Genomic DNA, 26,641 nt, shown 5'->3' with positions numbered 1-26,641 from the left:
ACAGGCTTGAGAGCCGGTGGTGACGGGTGGGTGAGCATCATGGAGGAGCACCGCCAGCCTGCCCGTCCCCACACAGGCGCGCCATCAGAAACAGGCAGGATGCTCCTGCGCGGAACGGGGTAATATCCACTCTCTGCAAAATGCTTCACCACAGAGGGCCTCTCTAGGAGCCAAGTAGCTTCTCCAGGGAAATTCTGGCCACCTGGAATCCAACGACTCCAGCCCTAACGACTGATTGGACTTGGCGAGGCCCCCGAAACCCAATTGCCACCCCTCAGTGAGAAGCTGCCTGTGGTCCCTGGAATGTCATCCTGACTAGGGAACCTCTTGGCAGTGCAGAGGCTCAGGCATTGCAGAGCAGGATCTGTGTTTAACACGGCCCCCAGAGCATATATATAAAGGGGCTCGGAAGCAACAGGGTTGTACTCAGCAGGGCGCATTACAGAGCCACGTGGCTCTGTGCTGCTTAGAGCAGGTGTCAACTCCTCTAACAAGAAAATGCAGAGCTGGCCGGGGGCGCTCCACAAAACTGAGAATGCAGGAAAAAGCTGTCCTGTTCCACATCCACCCTAACTCTCTAAGCCCCAGCTCTGCTGTCAACTCCATGCCAGTCCATTGGGCAGATAACACACCCACAAGCACACATTCACTCTCCATCTCTCAGGCGACCACACACACACCTGACTATCTAGCTACGCAGTGACTTAGCTCACTGAATCGAAAGCACCTGCCTCTGTGTGATCATCACAGTTTGAAACGAGTCAGCCCCAGAGGAGTCTAAGATATCAGAGCGCAGGTAAACCAAGTGGGGGAGTTGGGGAGAGAGGACACACTCTGCTGTGTAAGCTAGCCCCTCTCTCTGATGCAGAGGCCCACACACCATCCTGGAGCTGAGCCTCATCCCAGCTCTATCGCACTTAGTAGGGGTGCTACCCTGCTCATCCCCAACCATGCCTGTGGCCCTCTTCTCAACTGCCAGAGGAGGCTCCAACATGGTCAAATGGTCCAAGAAACCAGTTTCTGATCAGTGGGGCAGCAGCCACAGACTAGGCTCAGAGGAGGATGGGTGCCAGGCCCTGGGGGAACGCTGGTCAGCTGATGATTCCCCTATGACTCACTCCTTCCTCAAGGGACACACCAGGCTTCTCTCCCATGTGCCTGGGTCAGAAACAGATGCTAGGAACCCTGTCTGGACCAGGCTCTCTGACCTGGGTGAGGCAGCACGATGTGGTAGAAGCATGGGCTTCAGACCCAGAGGCAAATGTGAACACCAACTGTCTGCTCCAGAGCAAGACACGATTTCTCTGTCTCCTCTGATGTCCAACACCCTCCTCCCTGCGTCACTGTCAAGACTAAACCGTATCTCCCATGAAGACACCTGTATAAAATAGGCATTCAATCACCCTAAGAGCCACCATTTACTGCATTCTTGCTGTGCACCAGGCACCATTCTAAACACTGGCAGGAAAGGAAGTTAGGGTCACTGCAGTTAATTTTCACGACAAACACACTTAGGAGGGAGAAAAAAACTTAAGTGACTTCCCAAGGTCACACAGTAAACACGCTTCCAACTCACCCAGAGCTGTAGGCTGGGGCCCATGCTCTCCGATGTCCTACTGCCTCTCAACCAATGTCACCACCTTGCCCTGTTGCCTGGGGTCCAAGTGATCCGCTTTTCATTTTCCTTAATAACACACTGAGTCAACTTGGAGTGGGCTGAGGACCATTTCAAGTCAACAGCTGGCAGAAATAAAATTCACTGCAGAGAACAGGGGACATACCTGAAAAAAATGCAGCATTTCTAACCAGGTCCCACCTCAGCCCTCTAGGACTGCTCCTGCACACATCACTTCCTGACAACACCAAATTCCGGTTCTCTGAAGCAGGTGGATTTACCCCTGGGATGAGCAAGAAGGTATTTGCTGCAGGAAAAAAATCCTCCTTATAAAAAACTGTTGTTTTATAATATACCCAGTACATTAGTATAGTAACATGCTCATTTCTTACACACTCAGAGGTGTGTAAGAAATTATCTTATGACAGTGTACACACACAAGAACAGAGACCCACAGTGAGCCACCTCCCTTTAGTCTGAATCCACTTCGAAACACCGCAGACAGATGAGCATTTATAGCAAGCACAGGGCTGCCTGGCCACTGACTGACTTTGCTCGAGCAGTGGCCATTTGCCCTAATTTTATAGAAATGACTAATGCAAAACCCAAAGTGATTAGTATTGGCCCCAAATTTAATACAGTTAGCAAGATGGTTAACACCAAAAATGCCAAGAGCAGATTTCCAGCCACTGGGTGGACACAGCTGCCGAGTGAGGAATGTGCTGAAAATACCTAAACCAACGGTTGTGCCTGAGATGAAGCATCGACAGATTGCAAATTTGTCTGGCATTCTTGGAACAGAGCCTTCCCTTTGACAGGTTTACTTTTGGCTTGAGCATTTGTGTTCAAGGATACCTTAGGACAAAACTGGAGGATGAACTGCAAGCAGTGAAACAGAGTTTCCTCCCAAGTTTACCCAGAGGCATCAGAGGTGACAGTCCAAAGCCCACAATACAACCAATTCATCAACTGCACCCCATGTACTCAATTTTTCTTCCTCCTATTGCACTGCTCTTGGAAAAAAAGGCTATATATTTTTCACAGCTAAGAAGCAGAAGTAGAGCTGGGTGCTCCCAAGCAATAAAATGACACTTAATGCTCAAAGGTAGTAGAATTTGGTTTTCCTTTTTCTCTTTTGGTCAGTCCACAGCATACGGTGTTCCCAGGCCAGGGATCAGATCTGAGTTGCAGTTACAACCTACGCTGCAGCTGCGGCAATGCCAGATCCTTTAATCCACTGTGCTGGGCCTGGGATTGAACATGCATCCTAGTACTACAGAGATGCCTCCAATCCAGTTGGGCCAGAGTAGGAACTCCAGCAGTAGAGCTTTTAAGAAGGTGTCAGGGATTATTTCCAGCGTCAACTTTCTGAGATATATATATTCAAGAATATCTCCAGGCCTTTGGATTCTCAGGTTGCAAAGCTGGTCAACTCAACCACTGGTGGAGTTCCCTTGTGGTGCAGTGGGTTAAAGTTCTAGCGCTGTCACTGCTGCAGCTCAGGTTTGATCCTTGTCCCTGGAACTTCTACATGCCGCGTGCAGTGAGGCCAAAAAAAAAAAAAAAAAAAAAAAAAAAAACCCCAACCCCTACCCCACCACAACTAAACCATTGTTATCACTCTGAGGAATACAGACAAACGTGGAGACGATGGGAGCTGGCTGAAGATCCGTCACTTTATTTTCGCCAAAGGGGGCGAGGGGGCAGAGGTACAGAGGCATTCTGCCAACACAGCACAATCAAGTCAGCCATTCAGAAACTAAATTAAAAACAATGCCAACCAGCTTTCACGCCCACACAGGTCATGTTTCACTGTGTAACAGAAATGATAATCCTAAATCCTAGAGATAAAAGTATGTAGCACCTTGTGCTTTACCTTGGCAGGGAGACTGCAATGGCTCAGAGACGTCCACTGAGTTAACCGCTCTTAATCCTTGGACCAGGTTGGTTTCTTGTGTAGGCAGTTGTGACATACAGGCCTTGCTGTGCAGGAGATGGAGAGCCTGCAGTTCATCTGGGTGACAGTAAAGCACTCTGAAATACCTAGTCCTCCAAATCTTCCAGGCAGGAGAACAAGGCCCTGGACTCCCCAAATCTGAGGCACAGATGCTGCACAGCTGATCCACGAATGGTCGAGAGCAATCCCACTTCTCAGGCCAGCAACTCGGGTACCAGGGCAAGAGGGAAATACCAGACAGGAACTGCCAAGTCCATTTCCTTGCAGCTTCCAAGGCTCAAAAATATCTTCCAAATTCACCTAAAGGAATCCAGCCTAAGTGATGGATTTTATGATTTAAGCCACTGGCCTCCAAAAAACAGACAAGGGACTAAGGGTGGCCTGTCTCCCTGAGGAAGATTGGAATAAAGGATCCTTTTGTCCAAAGTGCAGAGGGTCCTCACACTTAAGCCTTGACCATTGTAACCTTCCAGGGCCTGTAATGAATAGACCTTCACAAGGCACCAGCAAGGAGCAGAGCACAGCTCAGAACTTGAGATGAACTGGCTGCTCCAAAGTCCAAGGAGGGGCTCTCACTGCCACCAGGGAGACAGGGCATCGTGGAGGCAAAGGCAAGGGAGAACCTCAGAGAGGGATGGGAGACGCTTGTTCTGCACAGAGCGACAGGGCGAGGCGGCACCGGCAGGGGTTTGGAGGCAGTTTACCTCCCCACCTGGGTGGGGCACACAAGGGGCTGTTACATGAGATGAAACCAGAGTATTTTTGGTCCAGGGTTCCAGGAGAAGGGGGCACAGTGGAGCAAAGGGCAGCTGGGACCCCGATAGCAGATGGCTTCTGCTACAAACTTGACCCTCATCAGTTTAACGCAACTGAACTGCAGCCCTGGGGGCATCTGTAACTGGGAACACCTTCCCTGGGGTCTTCTTCCTCAAGAAGGACTTCCTCAAGTCCCCCAGTCTGTCCAATCTCCCCTGGCCAGGCCTTGCCCTGGACAACGAGCGCCCCTTGGCCCCCTCCACATCGACGTCAGTAGAACCAGTGAGACCGGCAGCCGAGGTCCTTCTGCCTCTGCAGACGCAGAGCCGACACGGCAGCAGTGAGAGCCAGATGGAGGAGGGATGCGGGGAAGGGCCAGCGGCTCTTGCCAGCTGCGGGAGCAAAAGCCTCTGAGACAGGTAGGTCTCCTGCAAACGTCCCCAGAGCTTTCCCACTTGGGAGGTCGTTTTCAGAGTGCAGAACCAGGAACCAAGTTACACGCTCACATGCGCTTTAGCTGAAGAGGAGTGTGACTTTATTCACAGACTGCTTAAGACCACAAGCTGCAGAGGACTGGGTTGGCAAGCTCGTTGTGCCCTTACATCAGCCTCTCTCTTCTTCACTGGCCGCCCCAAGCCCCAGGGCCAGGATACTGGCCCCCAACCCCTCGCCCACACCACCCACCCACCGCCCACCGCTGAGAGCAGAAGCCTCCAACGCTGTCTCAGGCAACACTCTGTCCAGGCCTCCTCCATCCCAATGGGCTCCCCAACATCCTCAAGTGGCACCAGCAGAGTTCCCATGGCCTTTGTCCTATCAGGCCACTGGTTGTCCTGGATGGAAAGGAAGAGAAAAAGACAAAGGTTAAACATGAGTTCACTCGGGACAGACCAGGTGTAATGCTCACCCTACGTCTACATGCTCCACATTAAGAAAACATAGCAAAAGTCACCTGTGCCCTGATTTTTTAAAACAACATATTATGATTTTTATCACCTTTTCTGGGAGACTCCTGATGGCACGCTCTCTGTTCAAAGACTGTAGAGGCGACAGGTGTTCTCACGCAGGGTGACCAAGGTGCTGGCGAGCGGCAGGTCTTTGACCCTGGCAATCTCTCGAACTGTGTGCAAGGCCAGGCCCGGGTGGGCATACTGGCAAAGGCTCTTGGGAACCTGGAAGACACCAAGCATTCAGAACATCGCTGTGCCTTCCGTGCACAGCCATCACGCACGACGCCCTCCCCGGCCCTTCCCCAGCAGGGCCTCGCTGGAGCTGTGTCGAGACCCCTTTACCTGCAGGTGCAGGGAGAGTCCCAGTCATGGGGGCTCTGGGTGAGCAGGGTCCCACGCTTCCTTGGACCACCCTCTACAGGGTGGGGCTTTGCACTGCCTGGAAGAGAGTGGTTACCCTTCAGCTTCTCAGCCCCCTAGACTTTGGTTCTGCAAAGCAACAGAGAGGAGACATCTACACAGCCAAGGGTGGGACCTGAAAAGTTGCTGTGGCTCCAATCCTGCCAATCTTGCATGGGTGACCGCCCCCCTCCCACCCTCCTCTCCTCATGCCTCAACTCAGCTCGAAGTCACCCTCACCTGTCGAGGCAGGAAGTAAGGAGCATCCGTTTCCACGATGATCCTCTCCAGCGGGATCTGCTTCAGAGCTTCCCGGGCCTCCCAGGCAGAGGAGTAGGTCAGGACTGCTGTGAAGCCCACGGACATGTTGGGAAAATACTTCAACAGGGGCTCAATGACCGGGTAGCTGCCAGTGAAGCAATGCCTGCAAGAAGGAGAATTCCAGATCAGGGCTCGCTCATAAACCCCTCTACCTCTTTGATATAATTTTCTGTGGATAAATTCTCAGAAATGCAAACATTACATCCAAGGGAAGGACTCACATTAAACATAGGCAGAAGCAGAATCAAAAACTCTTGCCCCAGAGTTCCCATCATGGCTCAGTGGTTAGCAAATCCAACTAGGAACCATGAGGTTATGGGTTCGATCCCTGGCCTTGCTCAGTGGATTAAGGATCCGGCGTTGCCATGAGCTGTGGTGTAGGTCACAGACACAGCTCGGATCCTGCATTGCTGTGGCTCTGGTGTAGGCTGGCAACTACAGCTCCAATTGGACCCCTAGCCTGGGAATCTCCATATGCCACGAGTGCGGCCCTATAAAGCAAAAAAAAAAAAAAAAAAACCACAAACTGTTGCCCCTCTGAAACACAACCACAATAGGTAAAAATTATGTCCACATGATCAAATAAACCGGAAGGAAACAAAAAACAAAAATACTGGGGAGTAGGCCTGTGGGTAAATTTCCTTCTTTTGTCATTGTTGTTGTCTTTTTTAGGGCTACACCTGCGCTATATGGAGGTTCCCAGGACAGGGGTCAAATCAGAGCTGTAGCCACCAGCCTACAGCACAGCCACAGCAACACCAGATCCTTAACCCACTGAGTGAGGCCAGGGATCGAACCCATATCCTCATGGATACTAGCTGGGTTAGTTACCGCTGACCACGATGGGAACTCCAAGGAATGAAAATTTCTTTTCAGGTGCCCTGCAAAGGTCTCTGTGTGCTCAGTCACTGGCCCCACAGCAGCCTCTCCCAAGATCAGCAGCTCTCCTTTCTGAGGGCTGAGCCTCCAATATAACCTGCTGGCAGGGATGGGGGTCACAGCGATCTAGGGTCTTAGCTCAAACCATGTCAAGCTGCCATTTGCTAAGTAAAAACTGGTCAAATACCTGAAATTGCCTTTTTCTTTTCTTTTTTTTTTTTTTTTTTGCTTTTTAGGGCCACACTCTCGGCATATGGAGGTTCCCAGGCTAGGGGTCGAATCGGAGCTACAGCTGTCAGCCTACACCACAGCCACAGCCATGCCCAATCCAAGCCTCGTCTGTGACCTACGCCAGAGCCACAGCAACAAGGGATCCGAGCCGCATCTGCAACCTACACCACAGCTCACAGCAACAGCAGACCCTTAACCCACTGAGCAAGGTCATGGATCAAACTCGCAGCCTCATGGTTTCTAGTCGGATTCGTTGCCACTGCGTCACGACAGGAACTCCCCAAAATTTCGTGAGTCAACCTGAGAGTTAATCTTCAGACAAGACTCTATGCAAAGCTGTAACAGGATCAGTGCTCTCCTCCCTGGGTTCTTCCTTTGCCCACTGAAGTTCTAGTCCTCTCACCTGTGAATCTTGTAGTCTGGAGGCACAAATTTTCTCATGATTTTCAGCAGATCTTCATCAGCATCTCGGCAGTGGATCACCAAGGGCTTCCTTAGAGCCACAGCCAGCTGCAGCTGCCGCTCAAATACCTGGCAGAAGACAGCGACAATGCCTGTGGGTTAGACCACTTCCCATGTCAGTTTCCCAGAATGGCCAGTCCACTGGGCAACCCCTTCTGCCCTCAATTCTTTATTTTTAAACTATATAATAATATATAACACTGAGCGCTTACTAGGTAGTGTTATTATTCAGGTGTATTCTAACCTGTAATCCTCACAAGCACTCTAAGATAGGAACTACCATTAGCCCATCACATGATCAAAGAAACCGAGGCTCCAAATGAGGTCAGGTAACTTGCAGCTGGTAAGCTGCAGCACCAAGACTCAAATCTAAACCCAGACTGCCCATAGAGTAAGCACTAGGTGTGCTTATGTGAGGTTACATGGGCAGGCAGGACTCAGGAGCATTGATGCAAGCTCCACGGCCAGCCTTCACAGCCCCAACCTCTACTCGTACTTCCCATGGGAAGGCCTATATACATCTTCCCATGCAAAAAGCTGCTATATACACATATATACATATGTGTATATAATATGTATATATATGTGTGTATAAAGGTCCATATGTATACACACACACATATATTACACACATATATGTATGAATGTGTGTGTATATATATATTATACATACATATTTAAGGTGCCACAGATATTTATGGAAGGAATAAATACTAATGTATTTTCTGCAACTTGCTTTGTATTTTTTTTTTTTGTCTTCTTAGGGCCCCACCTGCAGCATATGGAGGTTCCCAGGCTAGGGGGTGAATAGCAGCTGTAGCTGCCGGCCTACGCCACAGCCACATCAGATTTAAGCCTCATCTACAACCTGCACCACAGCTAATGGCAAAAAGCTGGATCCTTAACCCACTAAGTGAGCCCAGGGATTGAACCTGCGTCCTCATGGATACTAGTTAGGTTTGTTACCACTGAGCCACAATGGGAACTCCCACAACTTGCTTTGTTTTTTAACCAAAATCAGATTGCCTTCTAGGTGAATAACTATAGATATACTACATTTTTTAAAAACTCTAGCCACTTAAAAACATCTTCAGCAGTTAAAATACACGTTGCTAATAATTTTAATGAAAAAAGTAGAGTTAGAACTTACTCTTTCCTCTAACAAGTTCAGGTTTAGAAAAAAAGAACAAAAACATGAATTAATTATAAGCAAATTACCTGATCTTAAAGTTTCTAAGAATAGTTTCTTCAATGTTGGAATATAATTCATATTTGAATCTTTAATATCAAGTAAGAAGATGCTTTTGATAATCTGAGTCAGGTGATATTCACTTGAGAATGACATTTTCTTTTTCTTTTTTTTTTTTTTTGCTTTTTAGGGCCACACCCGCAGCATATGGAGGTTCCTAGGCTAGGGGTCGAATCAGAGCTGTAGCTGCCAGCAGATGCCACACCAACAGCAACGCTGGATCTGCCACACCTGCAACCTATATCACAGCTCATGGCAACGCTGGATCCCTAACCCACTAAGCGAGGCCAGGGATCCAACCCACAACCTCATGGTTCCTAGCCGGATTTGTTTCTGCTGAGCCACAATGGAATCCAAGAAGGACATTTTCAAGTCCTGCATCTGCACTACCTCTTTGCAAAATAGTGGCACTGGACCGATACCAATTCTGATATAACTCACATTTAACCTGTGTTTGCAACTAAAGGAAAGTGACCCTAGGAACAAACAGTACCGAATGCTTGCCAGAGACTTTGAAGATAGGCTGGTCCTAGCATCTACAGCTGGCTGGAACCCTCCTTAGCATACCTGCCCTCCCTGAATCCCTCCAGAAGCAGGAGACTCTAATTCCAACATTTAATTCTTGCTTCTAAAAAATGATCCCTTGAGAAATTCAACTATTACAGCTATGTAAAAAGATTATATAGCTGAGCTGAAAAGTAAGCAAAGTGTGAGGCCTCTGACCAAGGACATCTAGATGGTGCAGATAAGAGCGATCAAACTTTCAGATTCCAAATTCTTTGGTTCAAAAAGTAGATAAACAACTAAAAGAACTGCAACTCCAGGCAAACTAAGGAAGACATTACCTTGTGCTGCTCTGGGACGGACGTGGTGCACTTGTGAGAGTAATCCAAGCCCATCTCCCCAAATGCCACAGCCTTGGGGTGCCTTAAGGCTTGCAGAAGCTTTCTTTCTTGACTCTCGTTGTAGTAACGTGCGAAGTGGGGGTGACAGCCGAAGGCTCCCCACACCAGATCCTCTTTCAACAGATCCTCCCAGAGGCAATCTGTCAGTGTCCGAGGATCACAGAAGTCAGAGATGCAGCCCTGAAACTCCTTAGGGAAGGAGCTGCTATAAATCTTCCGAAACTTTGTGAAGGTCCCTTTGAAGGCCAACTTGGAATAAAGCATGTCCAAGTGACAATGGGTGTCAATGAAACCCTCTAGCCTGGGCTCCCGACGGCTCCTGGGCAGGGAGCTAGATGCATGTCCTCCACACGGACGTGGGGGAGCATCCTCCTGGAATGTTCTTTTCTCCTTCACGTCTTCCGAGCTTCTGGAGAAACGCAGTGAGCGAGATTTCCGGGATCTGCCTTCCTCGGCGGCCTCTGGCCCCCTGGAGGTGTTCGGGGGGCTCACCGTAGAGCGGGGGGAAGAGCCCCCGCCCCTCCTCCCCGCCTGCGCCGTGTCACTGCTGCCACCACTGCCACCGCCACCGCCCACAGAGGGGTAGCTGGGGGTCTTGGGACTGCTGGTCCAGTAGCTGGCGTAGTCACACCAGGGACTACTGTACAAGTGAGCTGGGTACATGACGTAGTCGGTGGGGAAGGCAGAAGGCTCTGGAGCTGCGGAGAGGTGCAGAGACACGGGCTCCTCCTGAGAGAATCTGACCGTGGAAATCTCATCCACATCAGACCAGTCACTTCCGGAAGAGGAACGCTCTATTACCACCTCTCTTTCTTTAGGCTGCAGACAAGAAAAGAGAAGGTCAGCCTTCTTCCTGTGGGAGGACAGCCACCCCTACTCTGCCATCTACACAACAGAAGCCCCTGGCTGTTTTTCTGGCTGTGGTAATGGCTTTGCCATGAGCACTTTGGAGAAACTGTGTCACCTCATTTCCTGGGTATTCACAGAAAGTGAGGCAGATTACAGCTAGGAAAGTCCTTTGGGCTTCAGGGAATAAACTGTGACCATGGTCTCAGGACGCCATCCCTAAAAGGAATGCCAAGCATGCTTTCCCTTTCCGAATGGCCCGTCTTGGGAAAAACTGCTCTCTCAAACACACTGTGCGTTGGGGCTCTGAGAGGAAAGTAGTGCCTAGCATCTCATCTCTAACAACAGGTCTCACAAGTTCAATGCACAACCAAACAGCTGTAATGGTTTTAAGATGTGTCCCCAAGTTCTCTGACATTACTTAACACTCCATTTAAAGTTGGAGTTTGTGACCCCTCCCCTTGAACCTGAGCCCACTTGTAAACGACAGAACCAGAAGGAACACTGCAGCTTCCAGGGCCAGGTCAGAGAGGCCTTGCAGTTCCCCTGGTTCTCTCCGCTTGCTCCTACGGGGAGGTCGACCACCACATGATGTCAGAGCACCCATGATGCTACACGCCAGCATCAATTGCCTAATGTGTTCACTTTTGAGTGAGCATCGTGGACGGCCAGCCTTGCCAGGCTTTCAGACCGCAGCCTTCCCACTATCTGAATGGATCCACAGGAGAGACCCCCCCTCACCACCGCCCCCCCCGCCCCCCCGCAAGCAAGACCTGCCCAATCTAGACTTTTCTGAAAGTCCTGACTCACAGAACTGAGAGCAAAATAAAATGGTTATTTTACACCACTTGATAGCAATTGTAACTGAACAACCATATTGCATTAAATCAATTTAGCCTTGCTAGAACACCTGGTCCACAAAGTCAAGAATTTTTATTTTCTTCACTGATGTCTCCTGAACACCTAGAACACTGTTTGGCAATAGAGTAACCGCTCATAAATACTATATTTGAATTTATTTGTAGACTACATGGTACAATGATCCTGAACTTGTACAATGGAACCAATGGGGGGCTTTTTAAGGCCTACGACAAAGAGACACTGTGATTCAAAAGGTTCAGAGTGAGGCCAAGTAAGATATACTTATTCTCCAGGTAATTTTTTTTTTTTTTTTTTTTTTGCTTTTTTGGGCCACACCCGTGGCATATGGAAGCTCCCAGGCTAGGGGCTGAATCAGAGCTGCAGCTGCCAGCCTACACCACAGCCACAGCAATGCCAGATCCGAGCCACGTGTGCGATCTACACCACAGCTCACAGCAACACGGGATCCTTAACCCACTAAGCAAGGCCAGGGATTGAACCTGCAACCTCATAGTTCCTAGTCAGAATCATTTCCACTGCACCACAAAAGAACTCCACATTTTTATTTTTAAACAATGGAAATACATTTCCTAAAAAAATAATTAGACATGATTAAACTGTGGCACTCCCAAAAATATACCTCCAAAAAAATGAACACAAACTGCGTGAATGCAATGGAAACAGCTATTTGCAATTAGTGATAAAATTTCCAGAGACAGAATAATACAGTATTTATTTTTTCTTCTTTTTACTGCTGTACCTGCAGATACGGAAGTTCCCAGGTTAGGGGTCAACTGGAGCTGCAGCTGAGGCCTATACCACAGCCATGGCAACACCAGATTCAAGCCGTATCTGTGATCTACGCTGCAGCTTACAGCAATGCCAGATCCTTAATCCACTGAACAAGGCCAAGGGTCAAGCCCGCATCGTCATGGACACTATGTTGGGTTCTTAACCCACTAAGCCACAATGGAAACTCCGAATAATACAGATTTTTAAACAGGCTACAGCTCATCAGTGAAATCGCAGCTGTAGGAAATTCTACAAGTCAAGTGACACTTTTTTTTTTTTTTACAACAAATAACAACATGGGGTTGGGAGGGGAAGAGGACTCTACAGAAGCAAAGAGACCTACATGACTCTTCAATCCTGTTTCAAACTAAAACAACCACGAAACAGGGAAAAGTAATCACTTACTAGAAATTTGATGCTAATAAAGATTATGTGTGTATGTGTGTGAGGAGGATAGGGAAGGGAGAGAACACGAGTGTAGTTATTTTTTTTCCTAAAGATCCTGTATCTAATTTGAGAGGTAGACACTGAAATATTTATGAAGGAAATAATACAGTAGCTGGGATTTGCTTCCAAATAATTCATGGAGAGGGATACAGAGGGATACAGAGCTAAAACAGACAAAACTAGGAGTGAGTTAATACTGGCTGCAGATGAGTGATGGGTATGTGGATAATTTTCATAGATGTTTTAAATATTCCATAATAAAAAGTTTAAATAAAAATAATAAAAGTTAAAATTCCAATTCAGATGGGAAGGTAGAGATGTCCTCTGGCTGCATCACAAACTTCTCTCTCATCCCAGTATTTGCTTATAAAAAAAATACCAATTCCCAGAAGTTCTGATGTGGTGCGGCCCCGATTAAGGATCCACTGCTGTGGCGCAGGCTGCAGCTACTACAGCGAGGGTTCCATCCCTGGCCTGGGAACTTCCACATGCCCCAGGCGGGGCTGAAAAACAAACGAACCAAAACAAACAGTAACTCCGGTGACAACAAAGACCACATTAGAAACACACGTGAAAAAGTTTAATGAAATTATTGGAGGAGGGGATGGCAGAGTGGGGGAAAATTGACTTGAAAGAAAGGCATATGTACCTAGAAATACATCCGATAAACAAACTTATGATAGTCAAGTTGGTCAAGAAAAGGTTTTTGTATTTCCTTTGTGGGAAAATGAGAAAGAATAAAAAGAATTCAAGATTGCCTAAAGTTCGAGCCCATATGGTAAAATTTAAAGCTACATTTATTGAGAGCCTACTATAAACTAGGCACAGAGCAAAGTATTTTCATGTATTGATCAGGGTAAAACAAATAGTGGCCCTCAAGCCAATGCATTGCCTACTGGTTTAAATAAAGTTTCATTGGAATACAGACCTGTTTGCTTAAACAGTGTCTATGGCTGCTTTCACGCTATTGCAGCAGAGTTGAATAGTTCCAACAGAGGCCATATATACTCCCAAAGCTGAAAATATATACTACGTAGCCCTTTACAAAGTTCACTGATCCTTGTATTAGTCTGAGAATATTTAAAGAACCATGCTTTTTTATACAGAGGAAGAAACAAGGTTCAAAGAGGTTAAGTGACTGTCTCACTATTGCAGCTCAGGTGGCAAGAGCCAAGATCTGAACCCAAACGGTCTGATCCCAACACTCATGTGCTTACCTAATCTACACATCCAGTCTGACCAACTCAAGCTGGGGCATGTAAGTTTTGGAAAATTCATGTATGCAATGGAATTCTAAGCAGCCAAACAATGATTTACATTAGACAGGAAACACAGACAACCTACTGTTCTTGGGATTTCCAATTACATACAGCCTATGTGGGTTTTTGTCCTTCCTGCCAAAAAAAACTCTGAAAGTTACAGGAAATATAACTAAAAAGGCATACACCTACAGAGAGAAAGCGTATTAACAGCAAGCAAATTAAATAAAAATTAGATGCTAGAAAGCAGAGAGATGAATGGTTACTGGATAAACAGATCACAGATGGCCAAAACCTAAGCCTGCAGTGAGAAAAACCTAGAAACATGCTGAATCACACTACAGGAATTGGAAGGACCAGACATCTCAAAATGAAGGTGACAGTGCAGATGAAAACTGGAGAATCTGTGAAGTTAGAGCCCCAGATCCCTGCCCTCACCCTGAACAGATGGCTCTGCTCCTCCCCCACCCAGTAAAAGACTATGGCTCCTGCTTGGAAAAGTTAAAACCAGAAGCCTGTGCAATAATCAGGGCCAACAGACACAGGTGAGAGACCATCACATGTTGGACAGTGAGAACCTGGGTGCCTGCCTCAACCTGACACCTAAAGCACCAGCAGCCAGATGTGTGGTCCTAGGCAGACAGGAGGATTCCTCAGCCTGAGGACAGACCTACAGACCCAACAGGAAGCCCCCAGGTTATTACCCTACATTGAAACCACTAGCTGATAAGCCCCTCCATGCACACAGAACTGCTGACCAGCTCTTTAAGCTTCATCTTTAAAATACAAACAGACAGCCAAAACACCTGAGCAAAGCCCTACCACAAAAGACAGAAACCAAAATATTTAAGAAAAAACTCCGAAGGAAAACTCAGAACAAGCAGTGGCAGAAGGAAAACTTGAAAACAAACTTTTCATATTCTTAGAGAAACAAGAAAAGGTATTGTAATCTCAAAAGACGAACAGGATGTTTTTAAAAAGAATAATCAAAAAACTTAGGAGTTCCCGTCGTGGCGCAGTGGTTAACGAATCCGACTAGGAACCATGAGGTTTCGGGTTCGGTCCCTGCCCTTGCTCAGTGGGTTAACGATCCGGCGTTGCCGTGAGCTGTGATGTAGGTTGCAGATTCGGCTCGGATCCTACGTTGCTGTGGCTCTGGCGTAGGCTGGTGGCTACAGCTCCGATTTGACCCCTAGCCTGGGAACCTCCATATGCCGCGGGAGCGGCCCAAGAAATAGCAAAAAGACAAAAAAAAAAAAAAAAAAAAAACTTAAGCCAGGTGTTCTCAGATATTAAGTATGTCAAAAAATTTTTAAGTATATATATCATTATATACACTCACCTTAATTATTCATAAGGAAAGCAGAAATGAAAAGAGACGGGGAAAAAAAGAATCCTAAGGAAACAATTGAAGGAGGTAGACTTCAAAAAAAAATGGGGGGGGGGACAGTTTATTTATTTTGACAGAATTGAGAAGAACTGTATGGCACTAGCAGTTTGAAGATGAAATAATCAAAGGTACAGAGAAAACTAATGGAAAAAAACAAGGCAAGATGAATACCAAGGAAAATAAACTTTTATAAGAAAGGAAATGTAATCATAGTATACTAAGTAACTCAGATATGAATATGGGGATAATAAGTCTTAAATAGATTTAGCTGAAAACTGCATTATGACACAGGGACCTGCAGAGAATACACTTTTGGGCATGGATGCTGTCCAAGGGTAGAGAACTAAATTCTCATCTTCCTCGGTAGGAAGACCACAGACGTCTAAATTTTTAAAAAATAAACCAAGTGAAATTACTTAAAAATACAGAGGTAATATTAGAAGAAAGAGCAGTATGAAGGGAAGGCAGAGATGGGTACGACATAGGAATGCTTTTTCCTCTAAACTATAAGCAATGTTAAAAATCACTTAGTTGCCTATTAGAGTAGATAAGCAATGAGACCCTGCTGCAAAGCACCGGGAACTATATCCAGTCATTTGTGATGGAACATGACAGAATATGGGAAAAAGTATATATATATATTTATTTAAGTATGTGTATGACTGGGTCACTCTGCTGTATAGCAGAAATTGACAGAACACTGTAAATCAACTATATGTAAAGAAATTAAAAAAAAAAATCACACATATACACAAATCTCTCATTTCCCTCCAACAGCATTCAGTATCACTCCTTCCTCTAGAGCAACAGAAGTTTATCTGGGTACAAGGCTCCCCAGATGGAAGTTAATTTCCCAGATTCTCTTGCAGGGGTTGGCTAGGTTTCTAGATTCTTGTCAATGGCTATGAGCAGATACCATGTGGCTAACTTCCAAGCCAAGCTCTTAAAAGGGGGGAATGTGCTCTGCTCTTCTTCTGACCCTTCTGGCTGCAATGTCAGTGTAAGGTGCCGAGTCCCATCACAGTAGCTAACTTGGATGAAAAGCCGGAGACTGCTGAGGGGCCACAGAGCATTGAGACAGAAGGCACCAGGTCCCCCACACTGAAGAGCCATCCTCCTTAGGCTGTACTATTTTCTTTTAGCCACTGTTATGTTGGCGTTTGTTACACAGGCAAACGCGTATCTTATCAAATCTATAAATCAAAAAAATAAAATATTCCACTGAATTGAGGTTTCTTAATAACTCTGAAAGGTATGCTGGAAGAAAACTTGAGCTGCTTCCCGGAGCCATGGGTAAGTAAAGTACTGTGTTAAATGAGTAACACTTAGGATCAAACTAAAAAGACCAAATGCATTTAACAGAACTAACAACCCATGCCTGGCATGAGGCTGACTCACCTTTTGGCTGTTCAAATGGGAGTCAGAGTCATCCACAAACTTCAGGGGTGGAGAGCGCTTGTCAATGACCATCCTTCGGTCACCTAGGGGCTCCTCCTCGGGCTTCTCCTGAGGGTCTATCACCACTCTCCTGTTGCAGAAGCCGCTCTTCTCCTCAGCCTTCTCCTCTTCCACTCTGCCCTCTGGGGTGGACTCTTTCTCTTTCTGAGGAGCAGACACGGTGATACTCGTGGCTGGTCCCTCTGGGCGGCTGGGACGCTCCGCCGCTTTGGCTTTGGACCGAGCGGCAGCCTCTCCCTTCCTTTTTGGCATCGACGTGCCCAGGATGCCCTGGATGGCCTTCAGGTAGATCATCGTAGAGCCTTGGTCTTGAGGTCTATCCCTCTTCCTTTTCTGGACCTTGTTTGATTTCTCCATTGTATCATTTTGACTCTCAGCTTCAGCTGCAAATTCAGAGTCCACGGAGTTACGAGAACTATCTTTGGAATCAACCTGGAAGAAAAAAAAAAAAACAGATTATGAAAGGTGACTTCCCATAGATGAACCACTTGGCATATGAGACAGTGGAGATGTGGTTCCAGCCCTAAGCACCGTTAGGCTGCCCCAGGCTGCTCCCTCCCATCCTTTCCCTCCACGAGCCACAAAGAGTTCTAAAATCCCTCAGTGTTGTACCTCTGCTATAAGCCTCTGCATCTGCCTACAGAATATATTCCAAACACCTGAGCCCAACACCAGCAGCCCTCCCCAGCCTTCCACCACGTTGGCCCCCAACCTCCCTTCCACGTTGTCTCGCACCTTTCTCCACATACCCAGGGGTCCTGGGGATGAAGAAAACACTGGAGAAGGAGGAAAGGAGGGCCCCTGGTACAAGCGGTGTCCCAAGTATCAGACCAGCATTTCCTGATCTTTTCTGGACACTGAGTGTGCCTGAAATGACACTTTTGTCCACCAGGAAAAAAATCAAAGGACACTTTTTCGTTAAGGACTTTGCTGGTGGTCAGTCACTTGTTCCTTTGAGCCCTGGTACCTGAAATATCCCTGTTACACCACTCCACACATTGCACTATGACGAACGATTTTTCAGTCTCTCAACCAATGACTTATTCTCTGCACCTCCAGCCCCAGCACAGCCTTCCCCCCAAGCACTGGACGTCTGCCGAGCGAAGATGCACAAAACGGGCTCACGCATGAACCCTCACTCAAGAGTCAAGACGCACAATGCTTTCTGGTGTCTGGGCTGTGTGATTCTGCATAGACCTCCAGGAAAGGATCCTGCCCTCTGCACCTCCCCACCCTCACATCTAACACTGGGGCAGGACGAGCAGGTGCTCACAAGGGGGTGACAGCACAAGGAACATAGGCTTTTTTTTTTTTTTTTTTTTGCTTTTCAGGGCCACATCCACAGCATATGGACGTTCCCAGGCTAGGGGTCTAATCGGAGCTGTTGCTGCCAGCCTACACAGCCACACCAGATCTGAGCCACGTCTGTGACCTACACCACAGCTCATGGCAACACCAGATCCTTAACCCACTGAGTGAGGTCAGGAATTGAACCCAAGACTTCATGGATATATATTAGTTGGATTCGTTACCACTGAGCCACAACAGGAACTCCCGAAACACTGGCTTTGAGGTCGGACTGATCTGAGATTACACCAAAGCTCTGCACTGTACAAGCTGTGTGGCCTTGGTCAAGTCATTTAACCTTTATGGGCCTCATTTTCCCAGTGCCTACAAACAGCAGGTGCTCAAACACACATTCACTGATAATCTAAGTATTTGTGAACTGATGTGTAAAGATAACACCGCCTACCTCACAAGAGGATTATGTGAGTCTACAGATCAAATATTGAGACTCATAGCTGACAAGGTCTGTCACATCATAAAAGCTCAGATTCCCAGAAAAAGACTCAGAGCCTTCAAAAACAAACTTATGGTTACCAAAGGGGAAATTTGCAGGGGAGGGATGGAGTGGGGATTTGGGACTGGCATATGCACACTACTGTATATGAAATGGATGACCAACGGGGACCTGCTATATAACACAGGGAACTCTACTCAATAGTCTGTGATAACCTACATGGGAAAAGAATCTGAACAAGAATGGATGCAGCTTGGATTTCATCCCTGGCCTGGGAACTGCCATAGGCTGTGAGTGTGGCAAAAAAAAAAAAAAAAGATGTGGGTGTATGTATAACTGAATTACAACAGAAATTAACACAACACTGTAAATCAACTATACCAAAACTCACACAAGAATCATTGCTGTTGAAAAGGTGAGAGGGGAGTTCCCACCGTGGCTCAGTGGTTAACGAATCTGACTGGGAACCATGAGGTTGCGGGTTCGATCCCTGGCCTTGCTCAGTGGGTTAAGGATCCAGCGTTGCCGTGAGCTGTGGTGCAGGTTGCAGATGCGGCTCGGATCCCGAGTTGCTGTGGCTCTGGCGTAGGCCAGTGACTACAGCTCCGATTCGACCCCTAACCTGGGAATCTCCATATGCCGCGGGAAGCGGCCCTCGAAAAGACAAAAAAAAAAAAAGTGAGAGGGACTGAAAAAAGAGAAAAGGAGGGGACCTCAAATTTTCCCTTCCACTACTCCTTCCTTAAACTTAATTAGAAATTTAGATATACACACTAAAAAACTAAATATATGGTAAGTGAAGGTGCTCATAATAGACGCATTTAACCTTCACTATGAAGTAAATCAAGATCATTAGCTACCATTAGAATTTGAAAAAAACCTCGAAAACAAGGATCCTGGAGGTACAGGGCACAAACAACGAGGCTGACCACAACAATTTCCATGGATTCCAAAACTCCAGTCCAGCTACAACGTCCAGCTACAGTCTGAGTCCAGCTACAGTCTGAACGTGTTCTCCACAAAATTCCTCCTAAGGTGAAAGCTGACCCCAAGGTGATGCTATCAGGAGGTCCTTTGGGAATTGATTACGTCATGAAAGTGGAGCCGTTATTGATTGGATTAGGGCCCTAGTGAAGAGGCCACAAGAGTGCTTCTTTGCTTCCTTCTGCCACGTGAGGACACAAAGAAGTCCGCAACCCAGAAGAGGGCCCCCACCGGACGCAAGGTGCCACCCTGATTTTCAGACTCCAGCCTCTACAACTGTGAGAAATAAGTATCTGGTGTTTATAAGCTACCCCAGTCTGGGGCATTTTGTTACAGCAGCACCAATGGACTAAGACAAATACACTCCCCTGTGAACAAACCATGACTTGACACAGACACCTCTGTGCTGAGGGAGGGGTGGGCACACCAAGCTAAGAGCATACCCCTCAGAGTTTACAGAACAAATGCAGAAGAGCATGTGGATGGGTGGGTGGAAGGTAGGTAAGTGGTGACAGGACCTTGGAAGGACCTAGGGAGAAAACAGGCTGTTTTGCGCCTGCCCTTCAGCAATGCTCACTGACAGGACTTTGCACTTATTAAACAAGTTCTCAAATGACTGCAGAAAAGAGGGGGAAGAGGAGCAAACAGCAGAAGCTAAGAGGCACTTGCAAATTCACCAAGAGGAGTATTGTACTGTACCCAGTTTTCAAACTAACACAGGCGCTCCAGGGAGAGCTCTTAACAGTGCCTGAGAAGGCCAGCTGGGCTTAAGCCTAGGGAATATCTACCCTCTCTCAACATGAGAGATCTTCCCCAAATGCAAATCTGCCTGCCCTCTGTAGACAGCTCCCTAAAGGCTCCAAATAAAATTCAAATTCCCTTGGCTCCTAACACTCTCCTGTTCTGTCCCCCGTCTAGCTCCCCAGCCTCCATTCCGGGCTCTTTGCTCCAATGAACCAACCCCATGAGACAGCTTTCAAGTGACTTCTCCAGCCCTCCCACCAGATGTGATGCTCCTTAGAAGCCATCTCTCGGCTCCACCCCAAGAGAATGGTTGGCACACACCCCTCAAGTGCTTATGTCTAAGAGGGAGGCATGGACAGAACCCCAAGACTTCTGGGATGGACTTGTCCTCCGTGGTTAACCATTAAATTGATTTTGGCAAAACAATGCCCTTCAGGCCAAAATGAGCAAAAGGTGGCCCTGTGATAGGATTGGACTGGTCACACCCTCAACTCTCAGAACTCCAAGGGGCGGGATGAAGCATCTGAAAGAAAATCAAGATTAGTCCACAGGCCCCCTGATCGTGTTACTGAAGTTCAGTTTGAGCACCTGATCATAGTACAGCTGTACCCAATCCACTGAAACTGTTTGGAGGATTAATGACAAAATTAGCCTCACATGTAACCAGACTCACATTTTAGTCTTATTTGGTATTAAGTCAGAGACCAAGATTCTCAGCTCACCATTTAAAAAAAATCATCCATGAGCCCATACAAGTGTTCTGACTATGAGGTCCATGTGGAAAACACCCAGAACACTTCAGCAAAGATAGTCTTGAGTGAGGATACATGGCTAAATACAGCCTCACTTCTCAGTTCCATAGAAGAAACCACTGAGCAACGGGTTAAGGACAAACCACTTTCCTTAGGACCAATTTTGGTTTTTTTCTTTGGCCACCCCACAGCATATTGAGTTCCTAGGCCAGGGATGGGATCAGATCCGAGCCACCATTGGGAGCTACACACAGCTGCAGTAACACGGGATTCTTTAACCACTGTGCCCTCTGAAGAACCTATGTCAGGGCGCTGCAAAGATGCCACTGATCCCACTGCACTGCAATGGGAACTCTCAATTTTTTTTTTTTTTTTATAACAACTTTATCTAGGGGAAGCCCATTTCACCCAAGCCAGCCTTCCTTTGTTCCCCAAAGTACAGAACTTCTCCCTCATCTCTCAAGGCCCCAACCTCCAAAACCTTGAAGGCAACTAGAAACACTGCCTGGCACAAACCAGGCCCTCGATAACCATTTATTCAAAACCTGATTGAAGGGGCGGGTGATGCTCACACAGCTTGGGTCGCAACATAAGCTAAGACTCCTCTCCTCTAACCAGGAAACTGCAGACTGCAGGAGACAACCTTTCCAAACTTACGGTCCAGTTATACATACCTGTATGCATACACATACACACACGCACATGCACGAACACAAAGAAAATTAATCTTTTTAAAAAGTTTACACACACACATGCACAGAGAAAATTTAATCCTTAAAAAAAAAAAGTTAACATAAATTGAGTAAATGAAATGCACCTCCTCCGTGAGGCACTCCTCACTCTGCTCCCAAGTATGTTGAAATCCTCCTGTGTGTTCCCGCTAGGGAACCAAATGTTTAGCCTCCAAAACAAACCCTGCCCCACCATGCAAAATTCCAAGGTTCTGAAAACCATAACATCAGTTAAAAGCCACACGAAGAACCAAACTCTTTCTCGGTTCTGTATTTCAAAGTACAAGGGCAAAATTCCTTAAATTGACAACCAAAATACATACATCTGTGTCTCCGGAGCGCACCATCCACCTCCTAGCGCAGCGAGTCTCCATGCTGACTGACGGTTACAGGCACCTGAGGAATAGTTACATACCTGGAAGCTCCGCCCACATCAACATAATTGGATCAAGGGTAGAAAGGCACAAGAATTTTATAGTACCAAAGTGCTGCCAAGTTTGCAAACCATCTCTTCACGGTATTTAGGCCATCCCCTGGTCTTGCAGTCTGCGCTTCAACCTCTGGGAAGACCCCAAGACCGTAAGAGACAAGATCTTTTTTTGGTATCCTTTCACCAAAAACAAAAACAAACAAACAAAAAAAAGTCCCACCCCCGACATATCAAGCCAAGCGGAAAGAGCTTCAACGTTTGCTAGGCGTTGAGGCCACTTACCTTAAGGCTGCAGGTTTCCTCCTCTAGAGAAGCCATTTCTTCTAGAGAGGGTTTGCCAGGGGAGTCCCCTGACGAAAGGAACCCCTGTGAGCTCCGAATCAGGCCTCCCTTGGAGGCGGCCCCACCCACACCTGGGCCAGAGGAATGGGAGGAGGAAGAAGAGGAGGAACTTCTGCGGCGGGATGAGCCCCAGGACAACCTCGGCGAGCAGGCCACATCTTCCTCCTTCTGGGCTTTCAGGCGCTTGGGGCTGCTGGCCCCTCCAGAACGCGCTGCAGAGCTGTGAGTTGGCCGGCTGGAGGGGGCCACATCACTGGGCTCCCGGAGGCAGCTGCGCTTGCGGGAACTCCGCTCCGAAGTGCTGCTCCAGTGGTACTTGACCTTGCGCCGCTCCGACGCCATGGGCACCTGCAAGGTAAAGAGGGGGCTGGAGTCCACCACCAGGCCTGCTGGCAGCCGCTCCTCAGACTCCCGCCATCCCAGGATCCCCTGGGGTAGGGCAAGCCAATTTGTCAGAGCCAGGGTCTGGCCTCACTGACCTTTCCCCCTTCTTTCCACTGCCCATCACAGTTCAAGGCTTCAGAGATGCCAAAGCGCTTCGAATGTGTGCGATTCCAAAGCGCTTCAGAGAATTCCAAATGATCCCAGGATTTACCAAAGGCTTCGTTCGATTCGGTTTCCAAGCCCACAACGTGCTTCCGCGATTACCAAGCGCTTCAGTTTGCACAGAGCTACTTTGCAGATGTCAAAGCGTTTCCGGGACTACGATGGAGCTGGCGATACAAAGCCTTTCAAAGGTGTCAGAGCTCTCCGAAAGGCCACAGGGAGCTGTTAGATCCACACCTGGAGGCCAGACCCGCAGTCCCTAGTCGGGCGCGCGGCCCGGAGGCCCGGAACGCCGAGCACGGGCCGCAGAGCAGGGCGGGACCCGGCGTGCAGTCCGCCCTGCCCCCGCGGCCCCGCCGACCAGCCCCGGGCCGCAAGGGGTTGAGCCGCCCTTCAGAAGCCGGCGGCGTACCAGTCCGCCTGCTTAGGGCGCCCCTGGGCCCGCCCCGCCCCGCCTTTGGTCCCTGCTGCAGCGGCCCAGACGTCGACCCCGCACCCCCCCCCCACGGCCCTGAGGTTTCGCACCGGCCGCCTGCTCGCTGACAGCCTTAGCCCCGCGGGGCTGGCCTTGCTTCTCCGGAGCTCGGACCACACTAGCCTTCGCTGCGTCCGCCTCCCGGAACGAGCCCTACGGCTCGCAGCTCCGGCGTGCGACGGGGGCGGGTCTTGCGCTGAACGAAGAACGCCCATTGCTCAAATGGAAAGAGGCGGGACTCCAAGCAAGACGGAGCTTGCCTGCTGGTCAGGAGGCTGGGAGGCGGGGCCCTACGCCTTACGAAGCTCATTCATTGGTTGGACGCTAGACCCGGCAGGGCCACTCACGTGTGCTGTAAGAGCGCGAAGCTAAGGCTGGGCCGCAGTGTCTCAGGTCTGCCAGCGATGGAGGTAGGGGGCGTTGGCGATCCCGGGTTCTCAGATTGCGGCTCTCTGCTGCTCAACGCTTTCCCTCCGCTTAGCCGGACGCATTCTGATCTGGATGCGCTCGTGAACCGACACCAACCTCATCAGCCCATTTACACAGGAGGAAACTGGCTCAGAGACCAAGTGACAAACCCGGAAAATGAAAGAATTGGAATTAGAAATTAGAAGCCGAGAGAGAGGGAGAAAGCTACCCCTCGCAAAAAAAAAAAAAAAAAAAGACAAAGTTAAAAGACAACATACAAACTTGGAAAAATATTGGCAACACATGACAAAGGACTGATGTCCTAAACTACGCTAAAACTCTGGCAAGAAGATAATTTAGTGGGCGAAGGAAATGACCCGATGAACAGAAACAAATCACCAAGGCTAACATGAAAAAATGGCTCATTTAAAAAGTGCAAATAAAATTGTTTTCACTCATTAGATTAGCAATGATCAAAAAGCATGAGAATATCATTTGTAGCTAAGGATGTGGGGCAAAGTGCCCCCATATATCACCAATTGACGGTAAATTGGTGTAACATTTTGGAAGGCGGCCCTGTAGTAGCAAGAATGAAAACAGTATCCGGTGAGTGAGGCTAGTCACATAAATTACAGAATACCCATACAAAAGAATACCCGGCAAAAAGAATGAAGTAATCCAAAAGTACTGTTGAAGAAGATGTGAAAAAACACAGGATCCAGAGCATGAGTGAAAATATCTGTAGAAAAAAAGAAAAATATATATATATATAATAAATGAGAGAGAAGCGGAGCCTTAAGATAAAAAAATTATTAAATATGTCAGAGTAACCACTGTGTATTTGTATTTCTAACAGCTTTACTGAGATGCAATTTACATAGCATGAAGTTCACTGATATATAATTCTATGGGTAATTTCATGTAATCAGAGTTGTCCAACCAGTACTGTAATCTAATTTTAGAACATTTCGTTACCCTAAAATCTTGTTTTCATTACCACTCCCCTCCAGAAAGCAACTCACACCCACCCCCAAGTACACACACACACTTGGTTTATCTCCATGGCTTTGACTGTTCTAGACATTTCATAAAAATGGAATTATATATAATTGGCTTCTTAGCATTATCTTTTCAAGATTCACCCATGTAGTATGCATCAGTCCTTTTTTTTGTCTTTTTAGGGCCACCCCCATGGCATATGGAGGTTCCCAGGCTAGGGGTCCAGTTGGAGCCGTAGCCACTGGCCTACCACAGCCACCACAGCCTCACCAGATGAGAGCCATGTCTGCAACCTACACCACAATTAACAGCAATGCCAGATCCTTAACCCACTGATAGAGGCCAGGGATCAAACCTGCATCCTCATGAATGCTAGTCAGATTTGTTTCTGCTGAACCACAGTGGGAACTCCAAGTACTTCATTTTTTATGGCTGAAAAATATTCCATTGTATGGATGTAGCTCATTCTGTTCATCTATTGAAGGACATTTGGGTTTTATCTACCCATGGCTATTAGGAATATTGCTGCTATGAACACTGGTGTGCACGTTTTTATATGAACATGTTTTCATTTCTCTTAGATTGATATCTGAGTGGAATTGCTAGGTCATATGGAAACTATGTTTAACCTTTTGAGGAACTTCCAACTGCTTTCCAGAGTGGCTGGCCATTTTACAATCCCACCAGCAATGTGTGAGGGCCCTAATTTCTCCATATCTTCCTGACACTTGTCTGCCTTTTTCACCCAGCCATCCAAGCAAGTGTGAGTGCTTATTTCATTGTGGTTTTGATTTTCATTTCCCTAATTGAACTCAGATAGTCAGCAGTGAGTAATGGCTCGAAGCGAGATTTTCATTTCCTGCTTAAGAACTGAACCTGGGTGGCATGGGTGAAAACCAGGAATCCCAGCCACTAGGCAACCAGGAGCTAGAGGCTAGAAATAGAGCTACCTTTTTTTTTTCTTTTTTTTTTTTTTTTTGGCCTTTGTCTTTTTAGGGCCGCACCTGTGGCATACGGTGGTTCCCAGACTAGGGGTTGAATCAGAGCTGTAGCCGCCTGCCTATGCCAGAGCCACAGCAACGACAGATCTGAGCCACGTCTGTAACCTACACAACAGCTCATGGCAACGCTGGATCCTCAACCCACTGAACAGGGCTAGGGATCAAACCGGCAACCTCATGGTTCCTAGTTGGATTTGCTTCCACTGTACCACAATGGGAACTCCAGTAGAGCTATCTTGATTCTTGTCCCTTTCAAGCAAGAATATTTCAAAGAGGCAAACAGAGCACTTCTGGGACAATACACAGGGAAGCAGTTTGGAAATAAAGCAGCACACTCAGAGAGGATTGTGGATGTCCCTGCAAGTGGGGAGCTGCCAAAGGGGTGATTTTTTTCCACTTTTTAGGGCCACACCCCCAGATATGGAGGTTTGCAGACTAGGGGTTGAATCAAAGCTTCAGCTGCCATCCTACACAACAGCCACAGCAACACCAGATCTGAGCGGCGTCTGTGACCTACACCACAGCTCACGGCAATGCTGGATCCTTAACCCACTGAGCAAGCCCAGGTGAGTGAGGCCAAGGATTGAACCTGTGTCTTCATGGATACTAGTCATTTTCATTACTGCTGAGCCACAATGGGAACTCCCCAGA

The 26,641-nt window shown here is 47.6% G+C and overlaps 1 protein-coding gene across 14 annotated transcripts; it reads right to left on the bottom strand.

Moving 5' to 3' along the window:
- Positions 1-3,271: 3,271 nt before the first annotated feature.
- Positions 3,272-23,702, bottom strand: TATDN2 (TatD DNase domain containing 2). 14 transcript variants are annotated; one of them, XR_014823812.1, is made up of 11 exons: positions 23,633-23,702; positions 23,041-23,344; positions 22,502-22,909; positions 22,113-22,185; positions 16,718-17,209; positions 9,665-10,543; positions 7,512-7,639; positions 5,918-6,101; positions 5,621-5,717; positions 5,325-5,500; positions 3,272-5,161 (listed from the first exon to the last, which is right to left on the bottom strand). XR_014823812.1 is itself a non-coding variant. In XM_084989451.1 (9 exons), exons 3-8 carry the CDS (start codon positions 22,161-22,163, stop codon positions 5,360-5,362), a joined length of 1,875 nt encoding a protein of 624 aa, XP_084845577.1. In that variant the 5' UTR covers positions 22,164-22,185; positions 22,502-22,909; positions 23,041-23,702; the 3' UTR covers positions 3,272-5,161; positions 5,325-5,359. The 14 variants fall into 14 exon arrangements, 6 of the variants coding, with proteins under 6 accessions (XP_084845577.1, XP_084845575.1, XP_003132411.5 ...); XR_014823811.1 differs by having other exon boundaries at positions 23,041-23,702; XR_014823809.1 differs by lacking the exon at positions 22,113-22,185.
- Positions 23,703-26,641: the final 2,939 nt, after the last annotated feature.

This window comes from Sus scrofa, chromosome 13, assembly GCF_054392235.1.
Source record: "Sus scrofa isolate SSC_HxYL_T2T_F1_AM1 chromosome 13, Sscrofa_HxYL_maternal_Yorkshire_Landrace_v2.0, whole genome shotgun sequence".
Taxonomy (NCBI): domain Eukaryota; kingdom Metazoa; phylum Chordata; class Mammalia; order Artiodactyla; family Suidae; genus Sus; species Sus scrofa.
The sequence above is the reverse complement of the archived record's forward strand: the minus strand, read 5'-3'. Positions and strand labels throughout refer to the sequence as shown.